General features: G+C 36.2%; 4 protein-coding genes across 4 annotated transcripts; 1 reads left to right on the top strand and 3 right to left on the bottom strand.

Moving 5' to 3' along the window:
• Positions 1 to 1,845: 1,845 nt before the first annotated feature.
• pafah1b3 lies at positions 1,846 to 6,514 on the bottom strand. The gene is made up of 5 exons (XM_038284333.1): positions 6,072 to 6,514; positions 5,745 to 5,834; positions 4,820 to 4,936; positions 4,517 to 4,639; positions 1,846 to 3,464 (listed from the first exon to the last, which is right to left on the bottom strand). Exons 1-5 carry the CDS (start codon positions 6,150 to 6,152, stop codon positions 3,204 to 3,206), a joined length of 672 nt encoding a protein of 223 aa, XP_038140261.1. The 5' UTR covers positions 6,153 to 6,514; the 3' UTR covers positions 1,846 to 3,203.
• A 266-nt stretch (positions 6,515 to 6,780) lies between these two features.
• si:dkey-250k15.4 lies at positions 6,781 to 17,338 on the top strand. The gene is made up of 7 exons (XM_038284332.1): positions 6,781 to 6,843; positions 7,515 to 7,571; positions 8,028 to 8,082; positions 11,188 to 11,273; positions 11,870 to 13,104; positions 14,418 to 14,494; positions 15,604 to 17,338. Exons 5-7 carry the CDS (start codon positions 11,883 to 11,885, stop codon positions 16,243 to 16,245), a joined length of 1,941 nt encoding a protein of 646 aa, XP_038140260.1. The 5' UTR covers positions 6,781 to 6,843; positions 7,515 to 7,571; positions 8,028 to 8,082; positions 11,188 to 11,273; positions 11,870 to 11,882; the 3' UTR covers positions 16,246 to 17,338.
• Positions 16,553 to 20,098, bottom strand: tlr21 (toll-like receptor 21). The gene is made up of 2 exons (XM_038284331.1): positions 19,907 to 20,098; positions 16,553 to 19,817 (listed from the first exon to the last, which is right to left on the bottom strand). The coding sequence occupies exon 2, from the start codon at positions 19,693 to 19,695 to the stop codon at positions 16,759 to 16,761; it is 2,937 nt and encodes a 978-aa protein (XP_038140259.1). The 5' UTR covers positions 19,696 to 19,817; positions 19,907 to 20,098; the 3' UTR covers positions 16,553 to 16,758.
• A 1,275-nt stretch (positions 20,099 to 21,373) lies between these two features.
• On the bottom strand, positions 21,374 to 22,731 carry cnfn (cornifelin). The gene is made up of 4 exons (XM_038284430.1): positions 22,568 to 22,731; positions 22,319 to 22,444; positions 22,093 to 22,229; positions 21,374 to 21,918 (listed from the first exon to the last, which is right to left on the bottom strand). Exons 2-4 carry the CDS (start codon positions 22,440 to 22,442, stop codon positions 21,829 to 21,831), a joined length of 351 nt encoding a protein of 116 aa, XP_038140358.1. The 5' UTR covers positions 22,443 to 22,444; positions 22,568 to 22,731; the 3' UTR covers positions 21,374 to 21,828.
• Positions 22,732 to 26,018: the final 3,287 nt, after the last annotated feature.

The raw sequence follows: 26,018 nt of genomic DNA, 5'->3' as shown, positions 1-26,018 counted from the left end.
ATCTATAAGTTTGAACTGGATTATTTTTGCGCGTCTACACATTGGTAAACTCACGTTTCTCCGTGTTGCATGGGCAAACTGCATTCTCCGAGTCCTTTCCTGTTGTGGAATAACAAAAAGAAAATGGGGTCGAATAATGTACATTGTTATATGCGGTCTCAGTCTTCCATGAGATTTCTTTCACCTTTGCAGCTGCAGTGTCTTTTGTTGTGTCTTCGGTTTCTATTCAGTGTTATTATTCGGCGTCCCTGAGGAGAAGCTACAGCACAGATACAACTTTTAGAAAGATAATAAAAAGAAAATATAAACTAAAAAGAAATTGACATTTAAGTTTTGCATTAAATAAAATCAAGCCACCATACCATCAGTTTTTGCCCTTGCAATCAGAGACTGATCACTATTCTCAGGTGCACCTATCAAGATAATAACAGAAATAAAGCCTCATAACATCTCACTATTATAAGTCACAAAAATTGTTAATTTTACAAGTATTTTATATTATTTATTGCTACCTTTGCCACAGTCAATGAGAAGGAGCAGTGCGAGTCCAAGCAGCAAAATCAGCTTTGGCCCCATGTTGGAGTGAAGTCCGATTGTCAGGTTGTTCAATAAAGAAATCCAGTTCGTGCACCAACTATTGTGAAATGTAAGCTGTCTGTCCCCCCCTGGCTCCTTATAAAGGTTGGCAGTTTGTCCTTATATCACATCCGTAGCACATTCATGCCTTACCAGCAGGATGAAACATGTACCCACCCTTCACTCTTGAGAATGGACATGAACACTTGCCAAGAAATCTTATCTCGGTTTGAGTAACAGCTTGTAGTCAGAAAAAAATAGAAAACTGATCTGAAACAGCCCTCTGGACCTTTTAACAGAATAATGAACCTTTTATCATATTGCTTCTATTTTTTATATTAAAATCTCCAATTTCAAATCCATTTCTGTATGTTTTTCTACCATCTTTTCAGTTTTAAGAAGCAGTTCAAAGCCTTCTTTGAAAGATGAATAGCTGGCATACATTATAATATTTAAGTATTCTTGAGAAAGAGGTGACTAAAATCCTTCTATATTTCAAAATCTTTTGGGTATTAATATCTTACTAATGTATATTGAACCTGTAATCAGTCCCAGGTGTAAACATTTTGTATAACCAAGTCACTGAAAATCTCAGCTGGAACTATTTTAGTGTACACCTCTTCTGGCTTTGTTCATATGCTGAACATTTTGCTCAACCTTATTTAAAAATTCTTTCAGATTGAATTAATAGCATTTGAAAGCACAGAGTGTTAAATATCAGACAAGATGCTTTATGTAAACCACACAATTGTGTTGTTTTTTTCCTGGACAGTTGGTTATGGTTCACAAACATCCTCTGACGAACCTGAGACGCATTCAGCTGGATTTATAATTGAATAAAATTATCCTCAGCTGTTTGTCATTTCTATGTTTGGTTAAACAGAATTTTAGATACGAGCTCAACATTACAGGCTTTAATATTTTACCAGCACTGCTATAGAGATGATTTGCTCATATCAAGTTTATCGTGAAGTTTTGTTAGATGTGAGCCCAAAGGACTTGTTCTCCCTCCTTAGGTTTCAGAAGTTGCAATGCCTCTTCATTGCGTTCCGGGAAGAAGAAAAAAAAAACCTGTGTGTTCTATTGTGGAGTTAAGGTGTGTGTGCTCTATGGTGGAGTTAAGGTGTGCGGGTGTGTACTCTTGCTGAACCCACCGGCTAGTAATAAATCTTAGCCATCGAAACACAGTGCAGCTTTGCTTCAGTGGCAGTCATTATGTTGAAAAAACAAAAAGATCAGATAAAAATCAGTTGGGTGACACCAAAAAAGTCTTGTTTAGAAATTTAATGCATTTTTTTCATCCCTTGCACAATTACTCATCCTGGACCATTTCAAGTTTCCGTGGTACTTTCCCTTTCCAAACAGCTCCCAAGCATCATAGTGTAAAAGCGTATTTTCATGGGCGAGTGAGCCTTTATGTTGCAGAAAAGTTCACATTTGAAGCACAAGCAACTGGATAAATCTAATACATTGATGATCACAACAAATACACAGTCACTAACATGGTAGTCTACTGCCGCTACAATAGGTGGGGAGAAAATGATATAAAGATATAAAGGCAAAGAGGTAAGATGACATAATGTAAAATGAACCGGTAAGCTATTTTCCACATAGACAAAGACAGCTTTTTGTTCATTGGACTTAATGTATACAAAAGAAAATTAAAATTACAATAAAGACACAGTTTTGTAAGGAAAATAATAGTCCTGAATTAGCATTATGATCGGTTTCCAGTTTGTTTCTGTGAAGACTTCATTAAAAGATTCCCAGTTAACTATAGGAAAAGCCATATCTTATATTTCTTGCACCACCTCAGCTTTTCATACTACTAAGATCCAAAATAAATCCATAGAAAAAGAAGAACCCAAAGAAAAGGGAAATAAAAAGAAAAGTCAAACAAGAGGGGTAGTTGTTTCTAGTGTGCATGCATATTCTGGCACAAATCCCAAGATTTTTTGATCATTTTGCAACTGGATAATGCTCCAGTTCTGTCAGGAAGGCAGTGTAGTAGTGAAATACTTCATAAGTTCATCAGAAAATTACATTATTCTCCAAAGGTTTATGAGAGGGCTCATAAAACAAAAGGGATGAGATATGCAACACTTCATGAAGACGAAGTGTATTTTTTGTATTTAATACATTGCAGACTGATGGTTTGACCTGGAGAGTGATTTCATTAAACTGGACAATTTAATCATACTTCTAAGCTTTATTTTCAGAGTAACTAAATGTGTGAGCTGATCTAATGTCATTTACCTTTGGTGTCACATGAACCCTAGAGATGCCATCATGTTTGTCTGGTCACTTTGTAACAGTGGAACTTATCGATTTCATGCCAAAAACCTTAAAGGGGTCAGATACAAAGCTAAAGGGGTTCAAAACGGACATTCTCTCTAAAGCACAACACATCTCATCTTTTTATCATAAACACAAAAAAAACCTCATGGTCCATTTATCAATAACAGTGGTCACCAACCCTGATTATAGAGAAGGCTTATACAGATTAAATGAAGCCCTTTAATAAGCTGATACTATTCAACGTCCAAAGCTTTATAAAGGTCCGGGCAACAGTCTCTGCAAACAGGGACGAAGACCACTGTGGTAGTGTATGTTTCTAAACTCCATGCTCAGTTCTCTGCTGGTTTTTCTAACAGGGACTTAATCTGAGCATGCAGGGGTTCACACACAGCCTGATATCCGTGAGCGGTCAGGTGAAGGTAGTCGTACATCTCCTGATGGGAGATGCTACCATCCGAGAGGACAAAACCTGGATCCACGTTAAAGAAGGAGGCATGGGAGAGAGACGACAAGGCATCCTGGACTAGCTTGTTCACTTCGGCGTTTCGCTCTCGTAGAGGATTTGGCATCCTACCTCTGGGCAGTAAACCCTGCAAGAGAGATGTGTAATGTCAGATTAATTTTATTCTACCATTTCTCTATTATTAGCATCAAAAATGGTGTGAAAGAGTTCAAAGTAATTAATTTGAAATCTCAGATAAACGTTGCTTATCAGATCAAAAGGTATATTTATTTCTAGTATTATGAAATGTGAAGGAATCATATGGAAAGTTGATTACATTCATATTTTTTCACAAGACCTCTGAAATTGTCCCACAGTCATTAAACGAAAGCTTTCAACTTAACCCTGTAGAGTAGACATTAGCACTGAAGCAGCTCATTTCATAAAAAATTCAAGATGGTCATCCTGCTAAAGGCCAAAGAATCTTTCTATGTCCTAAAGGTACCAGTCAATTTCCAGACCCCTAAGCAAATGGTAATCTTAAACTAAAAAGACAAATTCAAAATCATATATAAACCATCTATTTTACCTGACAGTGACTCATTTATTCAACAAAGAAAATATGGGAAAAGAAACAGCTGTCTATGCTGTGCAGTGAGAAATATATTGTGAACAACAGCCAGGGAAATGATAGTTAAAGCAGATTCCACAAAGTATTGACTGATGGGGTTTGACAAATGCTTTCCAACCTTTTCAGATTGTTTTTAAAAGGACTTTAAAACCTCATCTCCATTTACTCCTGGTGGTCTTCCAAGAAAACACACTGTCTTTCAATATGTTCTGCAGTTTCAGTGTGGTGAAGAGTGAAATAGTTCACAGGAAATTAATACTATTTGAAAAGCAACGTCCTTGACCAAATTATATGAAAAAAAAAAAAAAACTTATGAGGTCTGAAAGCTTATCAGTGATGCATTACGGTAACATACTAAGCTCCTCTCTGCAAAACATGTCCAGCACTAAAGAACAATGTTATCTTTCTGACACTGATGTCTTTAGTAATGAGAAAGCTGAGATGTCACTAAAAGGGTGAGAAAATATGCATAGTTTGATGGTTCTGTGAACTTCATTTTTTTCTTTTCCAGTGACATGCAGGTAACTTGCTTAGCGCTCCATTAAATGCATTTATCCAGACGAACTTACAAGCACAAGCGTGTGGGCATGGGGCAGCTTGTTGTGAATAACTTGGACAATTGCCATGATACCACCAGCAATCTGTGCAGCTGTGTGACCGTGATTGTTCGTGCCAACCCAAAGCACTACAACCTGCAGCAACAAAAATAAGAGACAGGAAACAAAAGTCTGACAGCTTGTCACATAGAACATGGTGTCATTATACCTGGAGCTTGAAAATTAGCACCGACCGAGCTGAATACAATCAGTCTCTTGTGTGCAAAAAAAAAAAAAAGCAAGCTCATGTTTTTCTCTACTGGCAGCATTTTAAACCTTTGGGCTGATGTTATCCAGTTCTCCGTTGCTCATCCTCCACAGCACATGTTGTGTTGCATCTCCTCCAATTCCGAAGTTAAGGCAATGGAGAGGAGAGAACAACTGTCGCCATATCTGCAAAAACGAAACATAAATGTTCCAATATGAAGCTAACACTGACCTAATCCGGTAGACAGGATGTGATTATGGAAAAGGATATTTATCAATAGATACATTTAACTACCTGTATGTTCTTTTATCTATGCGCCATTTAGTTTATGGTACTTAAACCAAACTGGAGAGGGATTGTTTATAAGTTCCAGCAATGTGAGACATGCATTTATTTTGTTATACCGTCATATGCCATTTAAAAAGAAAAAAAATATAACTACAAAATCCTTTCAAGGGTTTCTACTGCAACGGTTCTCAGTTGTTTATTATCGTTTTGTTTTTTCTTCCTTTGGCTTGACTTTTGTAGAATAAGCATTGCGTTGTTTGGGGAAATCAGGTGACTAGTTAAAAGCCTGCAGACTTGTACCATTTGCTTTTCTGCTCGATTTTGTATCACAGTCCAGCTATACTTCAATTTTTGCACAAATAAACTGCATTTGTCTTAATTTGGCACGACAGTCGTCTTTGTCTTCTTGTCAAATAACTCATTAAGCACCACAATTAGCTATAACATTCCTGGCTTTAGGCAGGGATCTTGCAATCATTGCACTTCATTATTGTACTATTTAAACTGTACTGTTAAACGTGTTCATTAGCATCTCCATTGTTTATTTCCTTTTGCCTCTTTGACCCCATATTGTAAGACAGCAGCCTGTTAGTGAAGTATTCAATTAAATTACAAAAAAAGGAGAAAAGAGTGTTACACATTTCTTGATTTCCTTTTTGTTTTCTTTCAATTTAAGACCAAGCTATGCAAGAATGTGCATCTTACCCCAAACTGATGCATAAGCTGAACAAGAGAATCTCCCACAAAGATAACATCAGGTTCTCTGTCTTTGGTCTCAGAAACAAATCGGACATGCTAAAAGAGAAAAAGATGTTAAAACTTAAAAAACGGCTACCATCAGGAGTCGGAATGGTAAATGATTGGAATAGGAGTATGATAGATGAAAAAAATAAGTCAAAAAACTAATAAACATGGCTAAGATACATAATAATTAAAGTTCTAGCATTTCTTTTCATTAAAATTGACCCATGTGCATACAGTCGGGTTGCATAATTTAACCAATCCACACGATGGTCACGTTGTGTCACATACCTGGGACATCCACCGTCCATCTCCCTGAGTATCTTCACAGGGAGTGGGTGTGGCGGCTGGGTTTGAGGCTTCTGCGCTCATATTTTTGGCTTTACCTGACTTGGAACGAGGTCACGTAGCCTTTTGTTGATGTTGTGTCAACAGAACGCAAACCAATCAGCTAACAGCCTGTCGCTCAGTTTGATAAATAAATCAGGGTTGGGGCTGACAGAGTTAGCCACAATAGCTAGCTTTTTAGGTGGAGACCAAATGATGCAGCTTAAAACTGAAAAGACCAGGTGCTGAATTATGCAAAAACTGTTGTGTGAAGAGTGGAAAACGTAAGAGCTTCAAATGAGAGTTACAGTCGGAAATATTCATGTAAAAAAGGCTATCATTAAATCCAAAATATCGATATCTTCCTATTCCTTTACAGGAAGTGCTTTTTTTTAGTGAGTGTGTGGCTTTACCACTGTCACCAAACAGGGACCAAATCTTGATTTATCGAGTAATTAAATTTTTTGAGAAAATTAAGACATTAATATTTTTTCATTTAAAAATATACTGAACATGTATAGATAATTTTACAAATAACATCCGATTAAAAAGAGAATATCATTATCAACAGGAGAGTTTACCCCCATTGTTTGTATGAAATGGTTTCGCCCTCCCAGGAGCTCTTCGCTAGCGTCAGTCCTGCGCTCTACTTTTGCACAAAGAAACGCAGATTCGATGTGTTGCCGAGCAACGGTAGATTCAAGGGTGAGGAAAAAAAAATAACCGGGCCGTTATGGTAAAGTTAAAGTTTTGTTAAAAACGGAGTTTCAATACATTAATATCTTACCACTAATAGTCTATTTTAGTTCGTTAAAACACATTTGGACTGATTTGATTATTATTATTTTTTTAATCTACAGTAGCTATTTCATGCAGGTGTGATTTAGGCTAGCTTACACCTGTTGGACGTTATCCGTTGGCTAACCGCTGTTTTCCAAACGAGGAGGAGTTTTTTGTCACATATATATATATATATATATATATATATATATATATATATATATATATATATATATATATATATATATATAAAAGGCGCATGGATGCTGTGAGACATGCTGTAATTAGCGCGGAGCCTCATGTCAGCTTTTAAAACATGCTTGCAGAAGCTTGTGCATTTTTTATTGTGGTAAATTTATTAGTATTCATTGAATGAACCCGCATTTTAGGTGGACCATATTTCTTACTAAGATCCTGTTTGATGCAAACTTTTACAGGATGTTGGATTTTGGTTGTATAAGAACAATTTAGGATTTTATAACAAAATTAAATGTAAAAAAAATGATAATAATCTAACACAGATTTGAAAAAAAGCTTGAAGACATTAGTTATTTTCACCATAAAACATGTTATGTTTCCTGTGACTTGAATGGCGAAATAATATATATTTTCTTCTTTTTCTGGCAGGTATAGACTTCACAGTTATGGACCTTTTCCAGAGAAACCTGTGGAAGTAGGACTCAGGTAACAGTCTTTTCTTTGAACAGGAAAGATAAATCCAGGCTTATTGTCTTGCTGTGGTTCCTATCACTGTCGCTACAGTCTTTGTATTCGCACTTGGACAGGTTTGCTTACTTCTCTTTCCCTAAATGTGCTTCTGTGTGCTTTAAACTACCATAACAGTCTTTCAAGAGTATTTAAGGGACTCTCATTACAAAACGTTTTAAAAATGTGAAAACATTTATTTTCTTACTGATTTTTCTGTTTCGTTTAATAGATCTGTTCTGTGAAATGTGTTAGCTATTATAATGGTATACTGAAGAATTAGATGTTAAATACATTTCTTGGGAGGTACATTATGTTAACAAAGTGTCAACTATTTCTGAAAAGTATCAGGATCTGAACATTGATTTAATAAACCATGTTCATCTGGAACATGGTTTAATACCAATTTCTGTCTTTTTTCTTTTTTTTCTCCAGGCAATTCATAAATGCTTACTGGATTCTTCTCTGTCAGCACATCACAAGACTCCAGGTAGAATTGATCCTTTCTTAGAGAATAGTCTTTTTCCAGACTCTAAAACTGACATGGCATTTTACATGAAACAGATTTTGAGCTCCTCATCTGCAGCCCGGTATTATGATGTATTACAGAGATTTAATAATTTATCAATGTTTTTCTTGAGAAGAAAGGCTGTTTTGCTGTTCTTCCATTATTTAAAAAAAAAATACTTTAAAGTGCATAAGGAAACACACCTTTCGGCTGCTATTCTGGAACAAGTCCTGCTCTGTTGATAACTTGATCTCTTTGTTGAATCTTCATTTGTAGATAATAGTATGGGACATTTTTGAGCACTGTGAAACTTTAACCTCGGTAAATATACCCCTCATCTCAAAGATCTTGACAATTTAGGAAAATGTGTTATTTGAGATCTAACTAGCTAGCAGCAATACATTTTTCTGTTAAGCTCCTTTTGATGCAAAGCAGTGATGGAAGTGATTTTTTTTTTTTTTTTTTTTTTTCCTTTGAAGAAACCGTAGTTGGCAGAAAAGGTTTAATTTAAAGCCACTGTTATAAATAGCATATAATCAGCAGTCATATCCTTATTAACACTATTTGACTAAGCTGACCATAAGATTATTGGGATTGCTTGTTTCATGTAATTTTGTGGCAGGGCTAAAATATTTTCATATTCAATTAGTCTAAACCGGAAAGCTAATTTTCACACTTAAAGGTATTAAAGAGGATTATTCTCCGAAATTAAGTCTCCAGGTTTATCTTAAATGACTTAATTGATGTGTGGCATTCTTGCACTTATGGTTCCCCCAAAAAACAATTAAAATCCATAAACTCTGGCTGTGGTGGTACCTACAAAACATTAGCCAATCCACTAAATATACTGTCTAAAGTGTATAGGCTAAATGACTTTATTTACGTAGGCTCCAAGCGTAACTCATACGCTGTTTTTTTTTTTGTAATCATGGAATATTTTTATTACGAATATGATGGATTACTTTTTATCCTTAGACCCTTACGGACAAATATAATGGAATATAAACAATTTAAGATTGGATTTATAATGCAGCCTCAGGTACGCTTTAAAGATAGGAAATCGAAATTTTATTTAAAAAATTCGGATTTAACATGCTGCACATCTTTATTAATTGTGCTTTGGTGCTCATGGTGTCCATAAAATAAAATTGGCGGTTGAATTGTGGAAAATTTAAGCTTACTAAGGATATATAACATGTCTATATTGGTAAGAGTTTAACCAGGGTTATTTTCAGGTGTAATGCTGTGTTTAATGTAAATGCACAAAACAGAGAACTGGCGACCCAGTGGATGTTAAGAAGATAGAAGCAGTTCAACAACATCATGCAGATTTTTTTTCTAAATACAATGTTTTTATTTAAACATCTATTTTGTCTAAATTATGATATATATTACTAGGGCCGGGTATTTTCGCCAAAGTCCTGAATCGATTCAATTTTGATTAATGCAGTTGTAAATTGATTAATTTCGATTCGATCTCTTTTTACAATAATGAAAGTGGTTCAACTGTGTTTCGAAATACTCATGTATTTTAATTTTTCCTGTCACATTAAACACAAAGTGCAAACTTGTAAATCAGACAGTTTAAACTTGAGATGTGAACAAAACTCTCATAAGTCTCATAAGTGCAAACTTGTTTGTGAAAAGTGAAAAAGTGAAGCCTCACTTGAGCAAGCGGATGTGACACTTCATATTTGGAGCGTTGTCTGTAACAGCCACCGGGTGTTTGCTGGTCAGCCCCCATGTCTTCAGTCAACCTATTGGCTAGATGTGCAGCTGTCTGGTTTGAAGTAATCTTGAGTGCATCTTTCCTGCTCATTTGAACGTCACGCGCATATAATACTAATACTAATACACTATAATACTCATTCAGCGTTGATCCCTGAGTGTTGGATTCTGAACTGTTTCATATTTCTGTTGGATGCTAAAGCTCAACACATTGGCACAGAGCAGATCGTGCGGGACGGGAAGTCATGTGCAGAAACAAAATAAAACATTGGGTTAATTTTCAAAAGAAAAGTCTAAATAATTTTCTGTGGTGACTTGCCCTTACTTCAAGAGTCACCATAATGGTCCATCAAAAAGCCTAAAAAGGCTGTATTTTTACCTACAATGGCCATAATGTTGTAGACTCCTATATTTATTTATTTTATATGATTGTTATAATGTGCATATTTTATCTTGCTATTCGAAAATATATATGCATTAACTTATTAAAGGTATTGTGGAGGATTTTTGCATATATTTTTAAAAGGCCTGCCCTCTCCATTTAAAAAAAAAAGCGTATGCGAGAGCATGCACAAGCCCATCTGTCATCATGCACACTATTTAAAAGTTGCTGTTCTCATAGCTCATACAAGCTAATGCTTCCCGAATGTAAGCTCTAACCCCTAAATCCTTCAATCACTGTATAGAGAAATGGACTACATAGTGGACTTTATAGCAAACGTTTAGACAGATATTCACTGCTTTTTGCTCCGTTAATAACTCCTCCTTCACTGCGCGGTGCCTGCACCATCTTTTTATCAGTTGCAGCCGAAGCAACAGCCTATGGCGACAGCAGGACGCTGTTACAGTAAATCCCATAATGATTTGCGAGGAGAGCTTTCCACACAAAACATTGTGGGATATATCTGCCTCTTCTGCAGCCTTTCTTTTCTTCTCATTCACTTCATAAACACTTTTTCTCTTAAGACCCTCTGCCATTTTCAAAGAACTGTTGTGAGAAAGGTGAGCATCAGTGACTGTGAAACCATAGCTCACGACAGATATACGCCTGAAAGTGCGCATGTGCAGAAAAATATAGCTAACAGGACGGCCTTACGTAAACATATAACCAGAATGATTGACAATTAAGAGGACCACTTATTTAGAGGATCCACCCGGAAATAAAAGATCCTTTAATGGCTATTTTTACAATTTCATTCTTTGACATTGGGCTGCTCTGGAACCCACAAAACTATTTTCATTTTATGTCAAAATGTGTTAAATTGACAAATAAAACTCCTTAAAATATGATGGGGATTGGCATATTGTTTTCATTTCTATAATTTTTGTATTTGTGTGTGTTGATTTTCTCATTAAAAGGAAAACGGGATAGAGAGAAAGAGGCTTTGTAAAACCACCTCCTGTTTGGGCCAAGCAGCAAGAGGAGCAGAAAAGAGAGACATAGAGTGAGAGAAGTAACCGTATTAAGACATTTGCCAACCTGCCTCAAATCTTCCATTATCCCTGTTCCCAAGATGCCAAGGTCCACAGGACTTAATGACTTTAGATGAATTTTCCTGACCTCTGTGGTTAAGAAGTCCTTTGAGCACCTTGTGCTTTCACACCTGTAAAAGTACACAGGTAGCTCTCCTCTATCAGTCCGGCTCCAAGATGTGTCCTTGTCCTGTGTATCTTTAAAAGACAAGAAGGCTGTCCTATTTAGATGACCTCCGTACACACAGTGTGATCCACCATCTGAAGGAAGGCCTTCAACCCCATCTAATCTGGCTAACAGAGTAACAATGCACATGAGGTATAAAGAATAAACCTAACAGTTGCTTTATGACATAAAATATCAAAAGTATATTGTTTTGCTATTGCAGTATGACAAAATACAGGAAAGTCCCAGGAAACATAACTTGTTTTATGGTGATCATTAGATTTTCTAAATGTTTTTCTTGTAAGTTATTTGATCTACTAAAGGGAGTGCTTCCTTTTCAGGGTCTATATCCACCTAATAATTTCATTTCATCAGTTTATTTTATCTTTATTCTCTCCACAGAACACCCTGCACCATGAGCCAGAGATGTGGCAGGTCCTCACCAGAGAGAAGTGATTTATATAAAGAGCAGTCAAAAGCAGCAGATGGCAAGTGTTTCTGTTTCAACGCACAGAGTGGGAACTCGAAATATTTTAATCAACACAAAGACAAGCAGCACAAAATAAGACGTCTGAAGACCAGAAAGGAAAGATATCAGAAGGCTGGAAAAGGCACCTCAAAAAACAAGGCACACCTCCGCGACTGTTTTTGCCAGAGCAGGAAAGACTTGACCTTTTTCCCAAACTGTTGTCAATGTCGTCATTTGCCAACAAGGAAAAAAACACCAATTTCAAGTGCTCCTCTCGTTACACAGGAGCCAAGTATTATCACGGATAGCCGTCTTACAGGACACCATGGTCTCTTTAATCATGAGGTAAAGTCCATTGACATTGAACGCCTGCTAAGAAAGAACTGTTTACTTCAAAGAGAACAGAATACAGAGGAGGTAAAGGATTACTCCTCAAATTTATCTCCAACAACTTGCAGTCCTGTTCTGCTGTCCAGTGATGGTTTGCTGGGTGCTAATGTTGAAGGATGTATGGCAAGTAAAAAGAAAGTGAATGCTACTACAAAAACTCACGATGACTCCCAAGATATAGAAACGATAAACCTTCAGTCCAGCAATAAAGAGACAGTTGTAACACCAGGAGTCCTACAACTTCACTCCTCTAGTGAAAGTCGTAAAAGCCTTAACCAATCTAAAGACAGCATCCAAACAACCAAGACTAAAAGTACAGATAAGTGTTTGTCTGGAATGAACGAAGCCTTCTATAGGAAACCTTTTGACAATCGAGATAAAATCAATACTTTAAACAGGACAGCAAATGAGATGATTTGTGATCAAAAGCAGCTTTATAAGAACCAGGACACTCAGACTAGAGAGAATGATCTAATATTAAGTCCATTTGGACAGGTTCCCTCCCTCTCTGACAAAGATCCTGACCTTATTTTAAAGACCACACATGTATTGGCTGCACGTTTGTCAGAGTCCCTACATCTTCCAGTTTCAATCAGGAGAAACCCGTTGTCAGAAAGCAAAGAGGTTTTGCTAAAATCCCTGCAGGAGAGACATGGACCGTGCCTACAAGAAAACCTAAAGGAGCTACAGAGATCTCTGGGATTTCTTATAGAGCCTTCAAAGGCAACACTGGAGAAAGAAAAAGACGTGATGGGAGAAGATTACCTTTTCTCTACAGGTAAAAGATAGGACATAAGGAAAATTGCTTAATGTTTTTTTTATTTATTCAACATTGTAAGAAACGTTGCAGTTAAAGATTTGACCCTTAATTTTGGTAATGGGATTAGTTCAGATGGCTTTTTTTCAGACTAACATGCTCGTATGTAAATCTTAATACTATTACAACTATGGATCTTTGTGGGAACACATCAATCATTCAATCAATCATTGATTATGTGATATCTGTTTATAGGGCTGCGCCTCAAATTAATATCTTGATAAATTGGACAGTTTTACCTCAATAATGATAAATGCAAGATAAATGCCCCGGCTCCTCTCTCTCAAATCAATGGCATGTGTAGGAAATTCAACAGAACAGACCTATTTTTCATGTATTTATTGAATAAATCACATTAGGTATCACTTTCAATAAAATATGAAAGTCTTGTAACTTTTCAGGTTTAAACAATTACCAATGCATCATTAAACAGGAGAAACATTTTACCTTTCGCAAACATTTTTGCACAAAATGTAATGGAGCCTTTTGCACATCTTTGAACTCAACAGCGAGAATTGTGCTGTAGGCGGTGGATGTTGGATGTGTTACTTTGGGTAGTCCCGACATTTTTCACAAACTTTGCATTTTGTGTTCATTTGCTCAACGTCTATGGCATAATTTTCAAACCATCGAACAAAGCGCAAAGTGAGAATGATGTGAATAATTTAAAGCCATACACCCTCATTCAAAACTTGACTGCCGCATGCTTAGCTTCATCTCTGCTTCTTCACTGGGCTCATCCGACATTCTCTTTGTTTACGCTTCTGACCGGATTGGTGAAGTCCCATGATTACACACACGCTGCCGTGTCTTAAAGGGGAATGCAAACCCTCGGTTATCGTAGTAAGTGACTGTAACGGTAAAGATCTGGTTTATCGCCCAGTCCTATCTGTTTAACTAATTGGCCTGTAGTTACAACAGCAAAGGTTCAATCACGTGCAAAATATTTTTCCACAACATTTGTATAGTTAAATGTTTTAGAAATAACATGGTTCACAATTTCTTAAAGTGATTTACGTTTTAGAAGATATCTTTAAAGAAAGTACTAATCCGTTTTTGGTTTTCATTTATTAAAGCTTCAGAGGAAATCACATCAGTTTAAAATTTCTCTTCTTGTTCACTTATACTTCAAACTGCTAATATTTTGTCTTTGTCATGAATCGTATCTTAGCAACATGGATTACCGGTAACATGAATGCATGTGGTCAGCATATATTTAAAGAGAAAACAGTAGTGAGCACTGATGGAATTCCAGTTTTGTTTCCCTCTTTCAGATACATCTTTGAAAACCACAGGAAGTGAAAATTTTTGCAGGAAATCCAGTTCACAGTCACGTCACAGTCTACAGCTGGTAAGATCTACTTACTTAACATTGAAAACACAGGGATGGAGCTCAGTACGTACCATTAGCTAAGTCATAATTGCTTTAAAAGCAAATATTGTAGGAGCAAGAATACAATCTGACAAAAGCTGTGTAACACACATCAGCAGCAGAGTATAAGAGTGACTGCACAGTAGCTGTTTCTGCAATCTTTTGAGTGTTTTCTGTTTTGTTTTTCAAGTTCTGAGGTATTCAGTGGTGATTCAAGACTCTGTTAATAGCCCAACTTGTGTAAATATATTTCTAATATTTAACATTTACTTGTTGGAGTTCTGTTATATATAGTCTTTTTTTTCCATTTCTGCTTCACTAAAGGTTAACTCTGTTTTGAAAGTTGTTTTTTATTTCAACTACAGTATAATCAAAAACTGCTAGGCTTTCTATACTGGTGTGGTCTTTTGACAGTTGGCAAAAGCTTATGTTGAAAACACTTTATATGTGTCCATTACATACAAAAAAACAATATTATTTTAAGTGAGCTGTGTGTAAAATACCTAAAAACGCCTGAGTTTATTTTGTCATTGAGTACTGTAAAAGCTAAACTAAAATTCTATCATATAATGTGAGAATTTATATTCAGATTCCAATTTTGACGTATTTTCAATTGCTGCTTCAATAAAAACAAAAAGGATTTTTTTCAATATTTTTATTTATTTATTTATTTTCCAGATTTCTTTAAGTATATAATGTAAAAAAAATAAATAATCAAAAAAAAGGTAGATATGCAAAGAAGGGGTAATTTTACCCAAAGCACACATTGATATCTCTTGTAAAAAAAAATTTCTTTGTAGCCAAACCAAGAAAATATGTTTAGTTAAATTATTACTTTAACAGCCCTAAAAGGTTGAGTAACCACATCCAATTTCTAACACTATGAGGTGCTTTCTGGACTATCACATATTTGATCTTCATTGCTTAAATTTAAAGAATTCCTTTACCTTTGAATCAAAACAGATTCAAAGGTGAAATGGCAGAAGCACAAAGTTTAAGGTTAGAATAGGATAGTCTTTTATTATTATGCTTTTATGTTTAAAAGCCCTCTTGTATTACATTGGTGTTTTCTGTTTTTCTGTATGCAGGTTGCTGAGGAGGTGGCAAACCCAGCTGATTCCTTTGTCAACATTCTGGATGAAACCTTTAGACCTGATTACTCTCCTCGAGTCTTCATGGACTTTGAGCCTTCTGGGACCTCAGTAAATGACTTGTTTACTCACTATCAAATATTACCCAAAGGAGAAAATGTCTCAAGGCCAGAGTGTTGGGAAGAAACCAAATCTAAGACTCAAGAGTCAGCTATGCACAATTCATTTCAAAGCCAATTTTTGAACCAGTCTTGGAAGTCAAGACAGTGGATTAGTGAGCAGCAGCCACATCATAGCAAAGTCCAGCATTTCTTTCCATACCAAGATAGACATTTAGCAGCTATGCAACAAGATGGACATTTAGCAGATACGCAACTTTTTCCCCAGGAACAGAACGAATCTGAAACTGACAGATTTTATTCTGCGCCTGTCTACCAATCCAAAAGTCACAGTCGCCCACAGAACAATCTCTTGCAGACTTTTGGTCAGCTTTCGCCTTTTCACCCAAACTTCAGGTCCAATCCTGCGGACATGATGGACTATCCCCCATCCCACATGCTTGAAAAAAGTCTGGCTCCTCGTTCTTCATCCTTACACAGCCCTGAGCACTGGTCTTTTCCTCCTATGAGACTGTACTAAGATGCTGTTGATGTCTAGATAGATGACTGCCTGCAAAAATTTCTCTTAAGATTTAATACCATCAAGATAAAGTGTGCCTGTTTGCTTATTTGAATCATATTAAATGGAAAGTTTATATAGATATAGATATATATGTCATCATAAACAGTTTCTTTCATTTTCATAAAAGGCAACAACAAATTATGCAAGGTTTGCATCTTTAAAGCATGTTTTATTATGCCAAACACTGCATAACATATAAAACAGCAAAAAAAATACAGTTCTCTGTAGAGTGGGGGTTTTCTTTATAAAAAAAAAAAAAATGCTGTTTTGAAAGTTTCTTTACATTTATTTATTTTTATGTACAGAGGGCAGCATTTATTGAAAGTGTACAAAGTAAAAATTAACTTTGAAAGACAGATATAAATTGATCATCCAACATTAAATGCTAGTGGTGTTTTTTCTGGAAAAAAACAACATATTAGAGCTGATATCAAAATGTAGTTTTTCTTTCAGTCAACACAGGAAATCATTTTAAGGTAAACAAAGATTGTTTTCATCTGACAGGAGTTTTTCTTTTTTGTTGTTGGTGGGAGGAAAGTCTTCGTCTGTCTCATTGTGTTCTGTTTCCAGTGCACTGCCTGTTCTGATTGCCCTGCGAAGCTGATTCCAGAACAGCTCTTGGGCCTGTGAAGGATTTGTGCAGTCAGAGCCAGGCCATTGAAGATAGGTCTTTTTTAACATAACTTTTCTCATGCGGTGATAGGATGACATCTGTCTGTCAGAGATCGGCTCCAGAAACACGAGCAGTAGAACGTCCCTGTGCTCATCAAACAGCCTGTAACTTGCCAGCTGGATTTCCAATGAGCACCATTCACTCCGTAGAAAGTTATTGCTTACCACACAGATAGTTTTCCTGCTGCTGTACACTGCAGTGACGATGTTGTCCACAATGTTACGACCCAACTCAAAGTCCCTGTGATGCAGGCAGAGCTTAAAAGACGATCCATTTCCCTCCAAGTTGGGCAGCAACTGGTTCATGACCCACTCTTCATCAGAGAAATTATAGGAAATAAAAGCATCATATTTGCATTTTTCCTCCTTCTCTCTGAGTCTATTCCATTGATCACCAAACCAGGAACGGAACACATAATAGCTGTACTTCATTTTCCAGTATAATTTGACATAAAGTAAAGGAGAGACTGCAAACACAAATAGCACAGCTGCAGTACTGAAAAACATATACTTTCCTAGATCTATGTAGCAAACTCTGGTGTCAAAATTATGAAATTTTATTTTTTTATTCTCTTGGCAGGGCATTGCGTACAGAGAGATGACCTGAACATTAGGGTTTTTCACTGTATAACTTTGCAGAAGACTGTTTTTGCAGGCACAGCTAAGGGGGACATCACGTATGTCAAGGTACTGGAGTTTAGGCAAGCTCTCAAGAGCATCTACAGAAATGCTCTGCATCACATTTCGATTTAGCTGAAGAATGCGTAAGTGTGTAAGATTCCCAAAAACCTCTTTGGAGAAGTTCTGAATTCCCATATTTTCTACAACCAACCTGGTCAAATTTCTAAGATTCTTGAAGACGCCTGGTCGTAACTTGGCCACTCCGACGCAGCAGTTATCTAGCGTGAGGAACTCTAAACTTTTCAGATCATCAAAAACTTCAGGCTTAAGATTAGATATGTGGTTGTTGGTAAGGTACAGCGATTTTAGCGAGTGGAGTCCTTTGAAAAAGCTTTTGGGTAAAAGTACTAAGCCATGATTTCTCTGGTTGTCAAGTTTCAGATTCCTGAGTTTTCTGAGTTTTTCAAATGGTGAAATTGTAACCTCTGAGTGGTAATTAATCAGATTTTTTTGTAAATCCAGCACTGTAAGAGTGTCTTGGAAAGCTCTGTAGTATGACGAGTCAATCTGTTTGAGGTAGTTTCCATCTAGGTAGAATTTTGAGAGACTTTTTAACCCCTCAAGGCCTGATTGCTGAAAATGGGCGATCTTATTACCTCCTAAGTCCAAAGTTATTAATTTTCCTAGGTTCATAAAGGTTCCATTAAATATGACAGAAATGCGATTGTTGCGTAGATTGAGGATTTGCAGGTTGTAATTATCGCTAAATGTTTCTTTAAACAAATCAGTGAGGAGATTATTGTCTAGCCGCAGGGTCTTAAGTCTTTTTAGACCTTTTAGGGCTTTGCGATCGAGAAAAGCTAAATTATTTATGTTGAGCTTCAACGTCTCAATATTTGGCATGTGACTGAAAGCGTATCTATTGACTGAAAGGATTCGATTGTAACGGTAGCTCAGTTCTTTTAAACTATTAAAATAAGTCCCATTTTTCCTTATGCAACTTGGTAGTAAAGTAAGATGGTTATGCTCTGCATTAAACTTACTAATATTGGTTTGATTGTTTAAAAACTCCAGGCAGTTTACTTTTTTAAGCTCATTATTGGATAAATCTAAGGTTCCAATGATTTTAGGGCATATTGATAAGGTATGATTATTTATATTCTTGATGTAATTATGTCGTAAATCTAAATTTTTTATCCATTTTAGCTTTCTTCTTAGAAAAATGCATAAATCCATAAGAAGGGTGTTATTCTTAAGACCCATCCCTGAGAATGCAACATGACCTGCATTGATGTTGCTGATGTTTAAAAACTCCACTGCCTTGACACTTGTTGACTGCAATAGCAGCCTCTTAACATTGCTTAGATCCACTCCTTGTAAAGCTATGGAAGGTAGTTTAGAATTGAATGAGAAGTCAAGAAGATTGATGAACCTGAATAGTGATGGCCTACATCCCAAAGTGTGCAGATTGTTTTTGCATAGGTGTAACACCTTTAACGACTGTGGTAGTGATGTATTTAAATCTCTGAGTGAAGTCAGTTTGTTTAAGCAAAGGTCTAAGAACTTTAAATTTGTAAGAGCTGCTACAGACTTTATTACCATGGAAAAATTTGTGAGATGGTTGTTCCTCATATTTAATATTTCTAGATTAGCAACGTTGGAGAAAATCTCTCCAGGCAACATTGTTAAATTGTTGTTTGCCAGGGAGAGGGAGGTGAGGTTATGCAGGTCCTCAAACAATAAAGAGCTGAGCTCTGATAAATTGTTAAAGGACATATTTAGATACTTAAGGTGATATAGCTTCTGAAAGGCCAAAGGATCAATCAATGTCAGATTGTTCTGAGCTAAACTGAGGAACTCTAAGTTTGGTAAATGAGCAAAGCTGTTGTTGAGAATGGTCTCAATAACGTTGAAAGACGCTGTAAGGTTGACAGCAGATCCAGGGAGGTCGTCTACTATGCCGGACATGTTCTTTTGTTTTTGACGGTAGCAGTGGAAACTTGTCATGTTTGAATATGGATCTCCAATGCAGCTATTAAAGCTGTAGCTGCAGATTTGCTGAATAGCACAAAGGATGAATCCAAACAGTGTTACTTGATAAAACAGAGTGGCCATTTTTTTATAGTTAATAACCACAAATGAAGATTTTAAAGATCTCTAACTGCTTCGTGGTTAGTTATGATGTAATGACGGATCGAATCTTATGGTTGCCTTATTGGGTCTGAAGAAGCAGAACTCTGTGAACAAACAGCATTTCCAAATCAGACTCTAATAAATACAATTGCAGGAGCAATATGTCAGTTCAAAGAAAAAAAATCAGTTTTACCTTTTTCCTCGTAGTTTCCGGTAGAGTCCCACGATCAAGATAAGCGTTTAGTTCTCTGGAAACTTGCACGCTGTTGATTAAAAATAATGTATAGTTTCCTCTTTTTTTTTTTTTATGACTTTCATAACCCAACACCGCCTCTTGTCTTTTACTTCCTGTCCACTGTACATCTGCAGTCTACACAGCACTTCTTCAACACCCCCCTGCTGGTGAAGCTTCTCAGTCATCCAGGACATGGTAACTTTAATAAGGTTAAAGCACTGAGCCACTGCTGAAACAGAACTGAGATGTTTTGTGTCTATAGAATACTCAGCTGTTCACCTTCACCTCAAGGATAAGGGATACTTTTCTGATAAATGAAATGTTCATAGACAGAAAAATAGCTGGTTTGAGGTAGGAGTGAAGAATGTAATTTAAAATAAAAGCAACAGTAAACAGGAGGATTCCTCAAATTTCAGTAGAAAAAAAACAAAAAAAAAACAGAACACCAATTTGCCCAATATCCAGTCATTTCCAAAGCAGTTTACAAGTTCTTGCATGAGAATGAACATCTCTCCTAAGCCAGGTCAACAGCGGCTGAGAAAGCTCAACAAATTATGGACAAGACGTTTTTATCTAAAAAATAAATAAAATAAAAAACAGCTGCCTTAGTGTTAACTTTTTAGTGCTCACCTCCCTGAATGGTGTGTAATTTCTCTCCCTATAGAAATTAACCAAGGGTTTGCTGCTCATGCTAATCTTTTTTAATTACTGATATCTAGCTACATACGGTGTTTTCATTGATAGCACTTGTTTTACATCTCATGTGTTATAGTCATATTAACTGACAGAGAAATTGCTGAAGAGACATTTTCCTTGATTGGTTGGAGCATGGAGTAACACATTATTGCCCTTTCATATTCTTTGCTACACTCTTGTAGTATTTAATTTCTCCTGCTTAAACTGGGAAGAAGCACTTGCAATATGAAAATGACATACATAAAACATGATCAGTCATCATATGGAATCTAAAAGAGAAATCCCTATTGGTCTAATTGCTGGCTTCAAACTACATTTAATCAGAATCAGAAATACTTTAATAATCCCAGAGCAAAATTACTTTTGTTACACTCTCCAGTTACAGTTTTATATATATATATATATATATATATATATATATATATATATATATATATATATATATATATATATACCTACTCTCAGTAGGTGATGATAAAAACAATAGATTCATATTTACTGTATAGTACTTCACAAATGAATTCATTTAGGGTTTGAGACTGACAATTTTCATATTTCAAGCTTGTTAATACGCTTCCTTACCTTGTATGTAACCAGTTCCTCTCACCTTGACCCTGCAGAGAGCTCTGCTAACATGTGATTTATTAACACGTACTTAATCAGAAAGAAGAAGAGGGTTGCAGCCCAGTTCCTGATGTAAAAGTAATTGAACCCACAAAACACAATTTATTTCTTGTTTTATTGAAATACTGGTGATTGTGTAAGTACAATTACAGAGAATTATTCCTATAAAGACAATTTTATGTGTTATTGAAACATGATTAATTGAAAATTAAATAGTATTCTATGTTGTTTTTTTGTTTGTTTGTTCTTTTTTTGTTTGCATACCTAAATAAATACGAGTCTTAAATGTCCAAAACTATCAGGGCAAAAGAAAAGGTCAATACTGCTTTAAATGTCCATATCCTTCATTGTTCATAATTGGTTTATTTTTTGTTCTGCCTCCACCTCACATTATTAACATTGTTATTTCAGAACATATATAGAATGTTACACAATAGTAAGAAATGTTAATGATACAAAATAGGTATAGTTATAGTTAAGAAATGTTCAAAAACAAGTTTCAGATCAGACAAATATACAAATTCTAACTTATTATTCTAAATAATTAGTCAGTGATCAGTTTATCCCCTTATCTTCTGCTCTCGTGCCATCTGGCATAGTCCACATAAAGGCAAGCAGGCCATGACCAACCAATCATTACACACCGAGCCCTAAAATTCAAAGAGATCATTACAATTACAAAAATATTCATTTAAATGTTACACACAAATACTTTTCTTAACATACAAAAACTATAGATATAAAAGTGTAAAGAATGTATACCATTTTGAAATTAATATTTGTTTTTTGTTTTTTTCTTTTTCTAACAGCTTTTCCAAACTCACTTCAATGTTGTTCTTGTGGCGGATGCTTGTTCTTAAAGCAATCAATGCTCCTGGGAGAAAAGGTAGACAGCAGCTCTCTCCGTTGTCCCGGGCCACATTACAACCAAGGATGCATGGGATGAATGCTCCACATAGACCTGTAGGTGAAAAGCAGGTTAAAGAATTTTAAACTAAACTATGGAGAAGTGTGACCAGCTTATTTTTAAAATCCAATGAAAACTCTTACAGATGACACAGTCATCACAGCAGTCGAACACACTTGTACTCCACTCTGAAGAACGTGCAGTAGTTACTGCATATTGTCTGGCATTGGTAGGTTGTGTGTTGATAACATTAGACTGGAAAGCCATGGCTAAAAGCAAAGGAAAAGATTAGTTGGGAAACAGTTTGAAACTTTCTTTTTATTGTTCATCCTACTGAGAAGATAACATCCATCGCAGCAAATGAAATATTTAAAAAATAGATGAGACATTACCTTCTAAGGTTAGAGCTTGTGTCCTTGAAGAATGCACAGATGCAGAAGATGGTCACTGCTGGAGAGACAAAGCATGGGAACTGCTCTTATATTCTGCTCTTAACTCAAATAACTGTTTCTGTACTTATGTCACACAGCAAACAAGCGAACCATAGGATAACAAGCGCAAACCTTGGGCAAAGAAAAAAACTATTCAGAACTGAGGCTTTTATTTTGGCTTTTGAAGGGATCCTCCTTAAATGAAGTGGCTTTATCAATGGGAAAGAACTACGGAACAAAGGAGGTTTGACTTTTGATTTTGTTCTTTGACTTTCAGCAACTTGGTGAGGTGTGGTTTGTGTGTACTGAGGGTCAAAGTGGAGGCACTGAACACAAAGAAATAAGTTTGTGCTTTTGTGTACGAAAAGCAAATTGAAGGGAGGAAATGACTGGGTGAATTATTTAGGGGGGGTGGGGGTCTCTGGTTAGGTGGCCTGTGCGGGGCGTGTGCTGCCCAACATGCTTTTGCTGGCGGTTGTCTGGGTGCGGGGCGGCCAGGCACGAGTAGGAACGAGATGGGTTAGTGTGCTGGTGTCACAGTTCCTCCCCTTCCATCCGGATTTTAGGTTCACTTATTGGGTCATCCGATCACCGGTGCCGCCAGGTCCTTGGTCCTGGGATTATTGGATGTAAGTGCTATGTGTGAATGTGTGTCTGCGTTTTTTTTTTTTTTTTCCTCATCTTCAGAGAGACTGTGTGGTGTGTGGGGGGCATGAGGGTGGGAAGGCGTGACTGAGACTTTTTTCTTTTCTTTTCAAATGGGAAACAAAACGTCTTCAAAAATCCAACATTTTTGGAAAAACTAGATCTGCTATTTTCACAGCTTTTGGGAGATACTTTTGTATAAAGTAATTTATAAAAAAAAGTTTAATTTAATTCTATATAATCAAAGTTGTCTGCCAAACAGCAATGATGAACTACATGACAGCATTCTAAACCTAGCAATTGTAGTATCTAGGATAGAGCTGTCAGTCTGGTAAAAAAAAAAAAAAAAGGTTTTTAATTGAAATTGTAAAGGTGAACTTATTTTTGAAACATAAAACTGACTAAAACTAGACTAAAACGTTTTAAAGTTTTAGTCAAATAAAACCCACTAAAAGTATCACATTTCGTAATGACTGAAACGCGGCTAAGACTTAGAATAGTTTTCGTGCTGAAGACTAAGACCAAATTTAAGATTGCTGTCAAATACAACACTGCTCCTGACTTATACAACACTTGCCCATAACTTATCCAACTTACTCTGGTGTTTTGCCAATTTCTTCGTATGTCGGCATACGCTGGCTAAATCGTCAAGCTGTGACAGAACCATGAGGCTGTACACTTTAAGATTAAGATGCTAATTTTTGTCCGTAAATCTGTGTAGTTTTGCATTAAAACAAAGGAAAATACCTCAGGGCTGCACTATAATGAAGAACACAAAATGCAGCCTTCAGTTGATCCAAGTTGGTCCAGTTTAATTAGAATGTTGTTATTTAGCAAGTTTTTTAATTGATGTGACCTCTGAAAATAAATCAAATAATGACTAATATTAAAACAGCCACCTATATTAAAGAACATTTACAGCAACAGAAGAAAACAAAGAACTAATTGTGTGAAGAGGGTGGAAACGATAATATTAATTAGGTAACTGAGGCATAACTAAAACTGAACAACAAAAGTTAAATATTGACACAAGAACAACCCAACATGATTAGAGCAATCAAGAATCCATAAAACCAAAAACAAATACCTCAAAGTTTTGACATGTTCCTTATGTTCCTAACTGAGCACTTCTCTCACAATCTGCAGGTTTAGTAGTGGTTCCTAGAAATTGGAGGTAGATATTCAAGTTATTACATTCCTCTCCTGTGGCACCAAATTCCGCTTTTAAACCATGAGCCAGACAACCTGTCTAAGTTTTAAAATAGGCATAAAATAAAATCTGCTTAATAGCTCTTGAAGTTGAAGTTGAAGAGAGCTCTATCTCTCCATAGTTTCACTGCCATAGACTTAGGCTGCTGGAGGACATAGGGACCACTTTTCATCACCTTGCTTCACTGAAACTCTATTCTCCCATTTTGCAATATTTATTAGTTCAACTACTAACTTCTCAATGCATAGTAGCCACATCTGGTCTGGTGCTTTGTTTAGCTATGACACTGTCTTAAGAGCGATGCATCAGCTTGGCTGTTGCTGTCAATAACTTCATTTTTATGGACGATACAGTTGTCCCTGTTTTTTCAGTATTTCTACCTGATTTGTTCATAGAAGTGTTACTTGAGCTTTTGCTGTAACTATCTGTATGTGGTCTCTTTCATTCTGTTATCTTAACATCTGATTCAGGCCCATCTGCTTTATTATGTTTATTTCACATGACAAAAACACCCATGAAGCTTGTCTATTATCACATTTTCTAATATACTGTATAAAGTAGGGTTGTCGTGATAATAAAATTTCTAAATGGATATAAACACCCAAGAAATGTCAATACTAATACCACTTTCGATACCGTGGGGATAAAATATCTAAATATAGCATGAAAAACTTACTTCTTTCAATCTCATCATGGAATATGCTGTTCCACAGTCATACATGATAGCTAAATTAGTGTGCAAATAAATACAAAAAACAAAAAAAGACTAAAAAAAAAGCAAATCTAACTATAAATAAATAAACTAACAATCTTTTAAATTTGTCTGAGCTATTATTTTTTAGGAGCAACAGGAGTACTCAGGCTTCGTCCGAGTCTAAAAGCATGACTGTTAGGGTAGCTGGCTTCTCTAATTTGTCCTTGGTGGGAGTGTGTGTGTACATGGTTGTGTGTCTTTGCGGGTCTCTGTGTTGCCCTGTGACAGACTAGCAACCTGTCCAGATTTACCTCCCCTCTAACCTGTAGACTGGCACCAGCCCCACCACAGCCCTGACGAGGACTAAGCATTAGAAAATGGATGGATGGATTATTATTTTAAGGTGCAAATAATCCAGATATCTAAAATTAGAAGAAATATATGCATTATCAATACCATGCTGAATTTGTATTGTATCCAGATACAGCGTTTAAAGATCTATGCTTTTCTTGTATAAATAGTTTTGACAACCCTGCTACAATGTATGGATCAGTGCCTCTGTGTTACTTTTGTGTGTCTGCTGTCTTCTTAAACCCCCTGAAGATGGTAAATTGGTACATTCATGCTGAGTCTGGTTCTGCTGGAGGTTTTCGTCCTGTTAAAGGGAGTTTCTTTTCCTCTCCACTGTTGCTACATGCATACTCAGTATGAGGGATTGCTGCAAAGTTACCAAAACAATGCAAATGTCTCTCTCATTCAAGAGTTCTGCAAAGTCTATGTCTCAATGCAATCTGCTGGGTTTCCTTATATAGAACACTTTTAACGAATCTGTCTATATGATTTGATTGAACTTACCCTGTGAA

Source organism: Cyprinodon tularosa, unplaced genomic scaffold (genome assembly GCF_016077235.1).
Source record: "Cyprinodon tularosa strain WSP-4 unplaced genomic scaffold, ASM1607723v1 ctg2, whole genome shotgun sequence".
NCBI lineage: Eukaryota > Metazoa > Chordata > Actinopteri > Cyprinodontiformes > Cyprinodontidae > Cyprinodon > Cyprinodon tularosa.
Note: the sequence above shows the minus strand (reverse complement) of the source record. Positions and strands in the feature narration are given on the sequence as shown.

Bases quoted from the DNA above. Each gene is read 5' to 3' on its own strand.
- pafah1b3 (XM_038284333.1), bottom strand. From the start codon at position 6,152: ATGAGCGCAGAAGCCTCAAACCCAGCCGCCACACCCACTCCCTGTGAA. The intron at 4,937-5,744 runs GTAAGATGCACA...TCGTTTTTGCAG, and splicing joins AGCTTATGCATCAGTTTGGG to ATATGGCGACAGTTGTTCTC. The intron at 3,465-4,516 runs GTAAGTTCGTCT...TCTCTCTTGCAG, and splicing joins ATGCCCACACGCTTGTGCTT to GGTTTACTGCCCAGAGGTAG.
- si:dkey-250k15.4 (XM_038284332.1), top strand. From the start codon at position 11,883: ATGAGCCAGAGATGTGGCAGGTCCTCACCAGAGAGAAGTGATTTATAT. The intron at 13,105-14,417 runs GTAAAAGATAGG...TCCCTCTTTCAG, and splicing joins AGATTACCTTTTCTCTACAG to ATACATCTTTGAAAACCACA. The intron at 14,495-15,603 runs GTAAGATCTACT...TTCTGTATGCAG, and splicing joins CACGTCACAGTCTACAGCTG to GTTGCTGAGGAGGTGGCAAA.
- tlr21 (XM_038284331.1), bottom strand. From the start codon at position 19,695: ATGGCCACTCTGTTTTATCAAGTAACACTGTTTGGATTCATCCTTTGT.
- cnfn (XM_038284430.1), bottom strand. From the start codon at position 22,442: ATGGCTTTCCAGTCTAATGTTATCAACACACAACCTACCAATGCCAGA. The intron at 22,230-22,318 runs GTAAGAGTTTTC...TTTCACCTACAG, and splicing joins CTGTGATGACTGTGTCATCT to GTCTATGTGGAGCATTCATC. The intron at 21,919-22,092 runs GTGAGTTTGGAA...TTTGAATTTTAG, and splicing joins GCCACAAGAACAACATTGAA to GGCTCGGTGTGTAATGATTG.